Source organism: Suricata suricatta, chromosome 1, assembly GCF_006229205.1.
Source record: "Suricata suricatta isolate VVHF042 chromosome 1, meerkat_22Aug2017_6uvM2_HiC, whole genome shotgun sequence".
Lineage (NCBI taxonomy): Eukaryota > Metazoa > Chordata > Mammalia > Carnivora > Herpestidae > Suricata > Suricata suricatta.
The window spans coordinates 20,061,803-20,070,920 of record NC_043700.1 but is presented as its reverse complement, the minus strand read 5'-3'; the positions used below and the strand labels follow the sequence as shown (position 1 = coordinate 20,070,920).

The following is a 9,118-nucleotide window of genomic DNA, read 5'->3' as shown; positions in this document are numbered from 1 at the left end:
ACGTTGTATCTTGAACTCCCTACCCTCACCCAACACATCACCATTCATTTATTGATGTAATGACAGGTGGAACTAATAGGTATAACTCCAAATAACATTAAGGGCAGTCACTCTTACCCTTCAAAGTATGCCCTGTGGTTTAGCAGTATCAAGCATCACCTGGGACATTGTTAGAAATGCAAAATATCAGATCCACCTCCAACACAGATGTATATTTAACAAACCCATCCTTTACCAAGACTACCAGGTGATTTTGTGTGTACACTAAGGTTTGAGAAACACTACTCTAGACTAAGAGTTCTCAAAGTGTGATCTCTAGACCAATTGCATCAGTATTACCTGGAAACCTGTTAAAAATTCAAATCTTCAGAATTTACCCCAGACCTACACATCAGAAGCTCTGGCGCTCGGGCCCAGCAATCTGTGTTTTACCAAGCCCTCCAGGTTGGAAACTGGTGGCAGCTGCTACCTTTAGTATTGCCACATCCTCACTGATGATGCTACGTCTAAGCGTGACGACGTTGGCAAGTGCAGGGCAGAAGCAAATGAAACCTAAGAAAGACCTTTAAGAACCTACCAGATTTGTATCTGCATAGCTTTCTAAGCTTACCTGTGCCCCTCTCCCCATTGCTCACTAAACTCTAGCCACAAAGTTCTTTCTCACCACAGGGAGTTCTGGCCCCTTGTTTCCTCTTCTATCAGGCTCTTAATTCTCCTCTTAAGTTGGCCAGCTCCTTCTTAGTCTTTACGGCCCATCAAAAATGTCACTTCCTTAGAGAAGTCTTCTCTGCCTCACCCTATCTGTTCCCTGGGTTGGAAACTTGCTTTCCTCATAGAGCATGTCACAATGCACAATGATGGTATTTATTTTAGTTGTCTTATTAACCATCTGTTTCTCCTACTGGACATTCAGTTCCATGAAGGACCCTCTTGGGTCTTGACCACCATCTTCCTTCGTGCCTAATGGCTTCTTCTGTGTAGTAGGCTTTCATGAATACTTCCTGAATAAATGACTAAATAGGAGATAATATAACAAAAATAAGTAAGCATAAGTTGCCTATAATTTTTGATAATTTTCAACATCAGAAGTTCTCTGAGTATCAAAGTTTTTCCTAAGGAATTTAGAATTTTGTCATTAAAAAATGTTATATTAGTAGAATAATTTTCACCTAAAAAGGAATGAGACCAAAACACAAAATAAAAATGTTTAATTCCCTTTTGAATGTGTTGAATTCAATACAATTTGATAAAGCATTTTTCTAAGGCAAAGGAACGATTGTTACATTTAGAAGGTAATTGACTGCAAAAATATATATATATAGTCTAGGCTATATTTTATTCTTAAAAAGAAATTCAAGATTTTATTCTATGTTTACTATGTTGCAAAAATGATGTCTTCTTTACAGCTCAGGACATCTCAACAATGGCACGATAAAGGAATTTTTGTTGGGTTTTTTTCTCTTTGCATTATCTTCATATACCAGTAAAAAATAAACTCTTTAATAAATAAATATATATAATAAATATCTGCAAAGTGAAAATGTATAAATAGGTCCATCCTTAAAAAAAAATGTTCCATCTTGGTGTGACATGTTCTGTAGTCCACGTTTCATCCAGGTTTTATACATGTAACTGCAAAACTTGCAAAATCCTACAAGATCCTCAGAATTTATGTAGCAATAATTATGGCCAACTGTGTTGATTTATTTCTTCAACATGAAGTATCTATTTTATAATGTGACTTTTAAAGTAAACATAATCCAGAGAGGTGAGGCACCAGCAGCAAACTAGGTGGGGTTCCCATTATCCACAGTTTAACAGATTTTCAGCTTCAATTTGCCAGTAAGGACTGAGCCAGTGTACCTAAGGGAACTTAATCCACTTATAAAGAGAGGTCTTGATCTACTTCAAGTCAAAATGTGGGGTTTGGTTTTTTTTTTTGTCTGTTCTTAATATCCTTTCCAAAGTCAGTCTCTAGGCAGAAAACATTCTGAGTGCCTTCCTGGGTTATTTTAAGATGCAAACTGTAACAAGAAAGAATGGTCATAGTTTGGTTCTTCAGTAAAGACACTATCACACTTCAACTGTACATCAGTATGTCCTTGTACAATTCAGGAACTCTTTCTGGATCCACTGGTCTAGGCAGGAAGTGTGTAAATTTCTGATGTCTTTTGGACCTGGCACCATCTCTTGCAGTTCCGTCTTTGTTAAGTGCTACAAAGTACCTGCGGCCAGTGTCTCCGTGTTTATATATGTTGGAAGAATAGGTATTATACCAGTTCTCTTCAAATTGCTCCCTAAAGATGCATTCAGAAGTCAATTTCTCCTGTAAGAGAGAAGGTAACTACCATCAAAAAAAATACCTTTGAAAGAATTTCCTTAGCAAAGTCTTATCGCTCTATTTTCATTGCTTTACCGGTAACAATATTCTTGTCGAAGAAGAAAAAAGGAACAATTGTTTTTGTTTTATTTTGTTTTGGTTCTTATGTTGTTTGGAATTCTTTCTCTGAAGGTAACTAAACTTCCCAGAAGTCTAGTTCAAAGAACTCTCAGTTAAATATCAATTCTCAATTTTATTTTCAAATATTCAATATATATCCAGAACTTTCCCATGCTCCATTATATCTCCCTCCTATCACCATCCCCACCAAACAGGCCTGCAGTTTATCTTGCTCTGTTGTTAGATGCCAAAGTTCTACAAAGCAAGTTTCCACTATCATTTGGAAATGCTTCAAGATCTTGCTAACATCCAAATTCCTAATTTAAAAGCATCATTCCAAATCATGTATCTTCTCCTTATGTATTTATTTATTGTTTAGTGATACATTCCCCACCATTAACTTTGATCTAGGTATTACTTTTAGGTAAATGTGGCAAATGCCCAGTGATTTCTTGCCTTTTCAAGATGGACTATCTATTATCCTAAGGGATAGACCACAGTTATTTCTCAAAACCTGGCTCTTATAATTATCAAAACTGCAGATATGGTCAAACTAGTATGGCTGCCATTTTCTGTTGTTGCTTACATTATCCTAAGACTTCAGTCACTCATTTCCTATATATGATGGTCAGCAAGATATATATTTAGCTATGGAAGATGATCATGGGTGGAGAAAATTTACCTTAAATGAAATGTAAAGGTGAAAAGAATTTAACATGGCCAGAAGAAAATGACATTTTTCTTGGTCTCTGACAGGAATAATCAAAATAGAGAGGGAAGTAGAAAGACCCAGAATAATGGGCAGGAAGAACTAGCAAACTGAAAGCAATAAATGTTTGGGGTTTAAACACTGAAAATCAGTTACTATACTACTGTCCAGACACATGGAAATTAATCAGGATGCAGATGTTTAATTTCTACAAGTTCGTATTTTATATATTTCTTCTGACATGCATTATTGGCAGACACTTTACTGAACAAAAATGAATAGTCTTAATTTTAAGAATTATGATATTTTTAAAATACGTACTGAGCCATAGAGTTCTCCTTTGTCATTCATTCCAAGGTAAAGACCACTGTCCACACCTCTAATACTGACCAGTCCCACCGCCACACTGATGAATTCCAGGATACCTGAATTTATAAAAAAATAATGACTTGTATTTATTAATGAACATGACTACTGAAAATCTTCCAAAGAGTAGGTTGGTGGTGTTAAATATCGTAATGTAACTGAAAGTCCTTTATAAGCTGAAAAGTGCTATATAATTATTTTATTATGATGATCCTCCCATTTTACAGATAAAAAAACTAAAAAGGAAAAATTGTCCATCAGGGTGTAATATTAAAGGTATAAAACCTTAAACCAGATTGACTTTCATAACTTACTGTAAAATTTACAGTAACAAAATTTTACAGTAACTTATTAGCTACTCTGACTACACAAGTCATAAATCTTCTCTGACTTCAGTTTCCCCATGTACAAAATGGATGAAAGGCATCTTTCCAGGGGAGTGGTATGGACTAACACATGGAGGCATTCGTTGAAACTATTATGATCATAAATTGTACATAATAGAGGTATTCTTAGTTCTTTGTGATTCCACTGGCCCATCATAACCATGTTCTATGAGTTGTTTTGTTTGGGTTTTGCTAACCATGACTCAAGTCCATCTTTTTCTGGCAGTCAGTATACCTTATATGGGTTTGTTAGTGTTTTATAGTTTATAGAGGGCTTCTACTTATGTTTTTCTCTCTGGTTCTCAAAAAACTCAAAAAACCAATTCCCTAACATAGGTATGTAAGATACTATTATTTCCATTTTTACATATAAAGTAACTGAGGCTCAAGAAAAGCTTATTGAAAGCTCATCGACTTGCCTAAGAATATAACATTTGGAATTAGGAGAACAAACCATATGAACTCACATCTTTCTGAGTCCTAATCCGATGTTTCTACTTCAGGATGATACAGTTATTTGAAAACTTTATAGGTTACATAGTGTGCTGTTTCCTGTCACATCGTTCTTAAAAATAAAATTGATAGTTCAAAGAAGTAAAGGGACTTTAGAATTCATTAAACGTGATAGCCAAATACCAAGATTTTAGCATGCAAGTAGGTTTTCTGCTATCAACAACTTTCTAAAATTATTTTCCTTTATCAATAGAAAAACTAGGATCAAAAACTCTCCACTTAATACACTTCTATGCCATAGTAAAAAAATAATGATAATAATGCTTCCCAATGCATTGCTCTTTTTCTCTGTATACACTAACCTTTGGACTAATTCCTTTGTCTTGTTCTTTTGACTCTGCTGAAAAGATATATAGACATACTTTCTATGCTTGGAACTGCCTTCCTTGATAGCTTTCTACCCCCACTCCTTTACTCCCTCTTCAGCTCCACAAACAGTATAAATGTGCACTATTTAGCCCGATTCTTGCTCTTAAGTCATATCTTGATTTATTGACCAAGTTCCTGTTTGGACACGTGATGTTCCCAAGGCCAAGGGAAAGTACAAAATCTGGTTATTTGCTTATACAGAGGGTTCTATTCTGTCCACAGCCTAATTCATTCTTTGGCAGAAACATAGAGTCTTAAGCTCTAAACACAGATTCCTAAGAGCTCAAATGAGCTCTTTCAAACTATTAGTAGATCATGCAGAACACTAGAGCTATCAAGGATCTTACAGCAACAATACACCACTAAATAGCCTATAAGTGGCTTGAAAGAGTCAGTGTCCTTAATTGAGAGCCAAAGGCAGAGAGAAAATAAGATACAGTGGGAAGACTCAGACTCCATAGGATAGCCATTGCAATGACAAATACAGGGTGGGGAGTAAACAAGAATTAAACTTATTGCCAAGCTCATTAGTGAGTGATTTCTATTAGGAAAAAAAAAAAAAACGAACCCAAAACATGATCAGTAGAAGATATAGTAACAGATTTCATCCAGGATATACTTACACAGGTATAATTACTTGGAACTGTATTTAATGTTACATTCAGATAGGAAAGTGTACTATGGCTCACGCGTAATTTAATTCTCTTTAAGTATCTCATTGATATTAGGATGCTCTTGTCTTTCAAAGAATAGGAACTGATTAAATGATTAGGATGTATAATAGAACTAGTTTTCACGTACAGTAAAATGTGTTTCATTTCCATATAAACCAATTATACAACAGGTCTTAGAAAGTGTCCATTTTTTCTTGCAAACCTAAATGGTAAACCACTTTTCTTCCCTTCTCATTTTAAGAAAATCGGCTATCTTGTCCAAAAAAATGTAGTTGTAGAAAGACAAGAAATCACCTATGTTTTTAGAACAACTGCATTCAGTAGTTTCAACTTTATTAAACAACATCTAAAACTTCATCCATAACCAGGCATTAATAATTTTGCAATGGTTCACAGAGATGTATGGGAAAAAGGCTAAGTGTTTGTTGTGTTCCTCTTAAAGATTTTAGCCACACTTCTAAATTCTGATCCTTTTTCTCCTCCAGGAAATAGTATACCACATAGTAATTTGTAATCACTTGATTCTTAAATGAGATTTGACAAGTCTTTCTTATTTATAATATGAGGTGGCAACTAAGCTAATTCCTTAACAAAGAGTAGACATGAAAAACTTTCCTTAAGAGGTAATCACAGATTTTAGATAGATTTTCTAATGCCCAGTGTCCCATAAAAAGGCTTGGAGGTACTTTGTCTTTCTGGTATCATTTTCAAAGCCAGCCTTTTTACAAATCATAATAAACAGGTGAGTCAACCCACAATGCAACCACATCAGACAAATCTATGGAGAATAGGGGAGAATAAAGGAAAAGCCTTTAAAGGAATATGTTTGATCTCAGGTTAAACTTTTTTTTAAGTAATGATTTCATGTTTATATATTAGGTAAAATCTTCCTAGGGTACTACTGTGCAGAAAAACTCTATTATAAATATAGAGAGAACTCAGATAGGAAATTATTTTAACCTCACTAGGACCTTTTTGCTTAGCTTCTATTGATGTGGTTTTGAAATTTTAAATACGGGATTCTAAATTTTTCATTTAATCATTCATGGGCAAATTAGTACAAACTATCAAACGTGTTATTTAATATCACCAATAGCCATTGTTAAGCTGTTTCAAAATTCTCCCTTTGATGACACATAATGAGTTTCAAAGAAAACCCGCAAAATAACTTCATAATGAATAATTGAAGTACTAGTAAAGAAGGCAAATATAGAGAGAAGCATATGATGTTATAATGCTAAACAAAAACCTTCTTCTCACTTATACTCCCATGCAGTAAATCATGTCTTAATGATTCAAGGCCACTAGGATGCACTGTAATGCATGGTGGAGGCTGTTCAAGCCTCCTTTAGGTTATGAAAACTAATCTGGCTTCTTTTCCCTTGGTGTAACAGTAAATAATTTGTTCTGATATGTAGCCTCCCACCGTAGAGTAACTTGAACTATTATGAAAGCAGGCCAAGTCCTATTTTTGCCATTACTAAATGCTTATGCCAAAATTTAGCAACAACAACAAAAAAAAGTTCTAGCAAGACAGGAATTCTGATATACAAGATAGAAAGAAAAGACTGAAATACCAGTTGGATGAATGTTATCAAGTCTACAAATAGTTATAAGCTTTTCCCATAGAATTATATTGTATCTCTTCCTATAGTCTTATTAAGAGTCACAAAGTGAGAAAAGCTACTGGTGTCATTTGAGGCTACAGCTGAATCTTAAGTGTTTTAAAAGCTGAATTTCCAAGGCTATATTATGCATCACACAGGGTAGGGGAAGGGGAGGAAGTCCAAGACTAACTTCTTTCTGCCTGCTCTACCCTTAGGCCTTACCACATTTGTGACCATTTTTAAATCTTCCCAGCAGCTAGAGGATTTTTCTGTAATAAATGGAGTGCAGTAATTCTTGAAGGCAAGAAAACTGAGCCACCTGATGTCAGCAGAGTTCTTTAGAATCAGAATCTCAGCCTCCTCAATTTAGAAACCACTTTCTAAAAGTGACCCCAAGGTTGGCCACTAGGTCATGACACTCTTGACTCATAGTCAATGGGAATTTGGGAGAGATCAGCAGAAGCTGCAAACATATGGGTTTTAGAAAGTTAATTTTCTAAGCCTTTAAGTGCTACCAAATGACCACCACATGCTCATTTCTAGATCTAGAGTGACAAATGCTCCTGAGATTTACACTTCTCCAAAGTTTTAATGAGTACTGCAAGCCAAAAAAGGGATGAGAGTATAAGAACAAGGCAGAGGACAAGCGAGGCCCGCTCAGAAATGAGATTCTCAAAGAAGCCCTCGAGAGACACAAGGCAGATGATGGGCCCTTTCACGTTGCTGCTGACAAGTAAACCCTATCTGTTTAAAAATACAATAAATCTCTCCAGTGATGCCCCAAGTTTGATGATCAAGAATCCTTTGAGAATGCTACCAGGTTAACTCCAACATAACGAAAATCCCACAATGGGGGAAAGATCCTGAGATGTTAGAACCTGAAAGCATCTTAAAATCACCGCCTAATTTAACCCCAGCATTGTACAGAAAAAGAACATTAAGGCTCAGACTTGTTGAGGGTACTTGCTAGCGATACAGCTAGTGAAGGAGAAATCAACAGTAGAGACCATAGGATTTTCCAATCTGGTGTCGTAAGGATCGTTCGCCTGTTTTAACCCCTTCTGTTCCCAGGCATTGCTGGAGGCATTCTGAAACGCGTCCTTGTATGTTCCCACCCATATCCTCTTTCGATTCCCCACTTTCTCTTACATATAGTTAATACGAAGATTTTTGCTTTCGGGTTTCACATTTTCTAAAGAGGAGCTTGGCTGAACGACTGGGCATGCTCAGTAGCAGGGTAACCACCCCCCCCTCCGCCCGCCTCTTTTCTCGCCCAAAGAGAACTTTTAAGAGCTCAATGAATGGTAGGCAGGTGAGCCTTACTGCAGGGACGGCGCTCACAGAAAGTTAATCTGTTACCTACGTCTTCCGGCGAACATTTACAGTAAATACTCCCCTCCCGCACAGGAGCGACCCTCGGAGCAGCAGCCGTGAATGCAGGATCCACTGCATAAGCGTGGAGCATGTCTAAAGAAGCAGAAGGCTTCGGGTATTAATTTTTGTTAAGTAAGTAGTACTGGAGGAAATGTGAGAAGAAGCAGGAGAAACAAAACAGAGATTTAAAAAGAAAAACTAAACTAAACTAAAAACTGCCTGCGAGGTAAGACTTGCAAGGAAGACGGGATTCCGAGTCCCAGATCTCGCCCCAGGCGGCAGAAAAGGGCAGGGCCGCAAGGTGCGGGCGCAGCACCCACCCCTTCCCCTCCCGCCCCTCCGGCGTCCAGAGCCGCAGCCCTGCTGGAGACCGCGACGGCCAGCGCGCAGGAGACGCCCTCCCTGTCCCCCGCGCTGGCCCGCGCTTCAGCCCCAGCCCGCACCTCGCACCCGATGGGTTCCGGGGGCGCCCTCCGCGCGGGCTTGGTCGGGGGTGCCGGGGTGCCGGTACGTACCGAAGAGGCTGTGGTCCTGCCGGGTGCCCTGCACGCTGCCGTCGGGCAAGATCTGCAGGTGGAAGCCCGTGCGGCAGTAGAGCTGCCGGCGGCGCAGGATGCCGTGCAGGTGCGCCAGCTCCGCAGCCCCCGGCCCGCCGCGGGCGCCCCGCTCCGCCGCTCCCC

General features: G+C 38.2%; 1 protein-coding gene across 1 annotated transcript in view; it reads right to left on the bottom strand.

The window, feature by feature from the left end:
• Window positions 1-2,080: 2,080 nt before the first annotated feature.
• The window catches only part of FGF20 (fibroblast growth factor 20), a 7,250-nt gene continuing 212 nt past the window's right edge, over window positions 2,081-9,118 (bottom strand). The window contains exons 2-4 of the mRNA XM_029933521.1: window positions 8,954-9,118; window positions 3,471-3,574; window positions 2,081-2,326 (exon numbers count right to left, since the gene is read on the bottom strand). The exon at window positions 8,954-9,118 is cut by the window's right edge and continues 11 nt beyond it. Coding sequence (XP_029789381.1) covers window positions 2,081-2,326; window positions 3,471-3,574; window positions 8,954-9,118 — 515 coding nt within the window. The remainder of the gene's footprint in view (window positions 2,327-3,470; window positions 3,575-8,953) is intronic.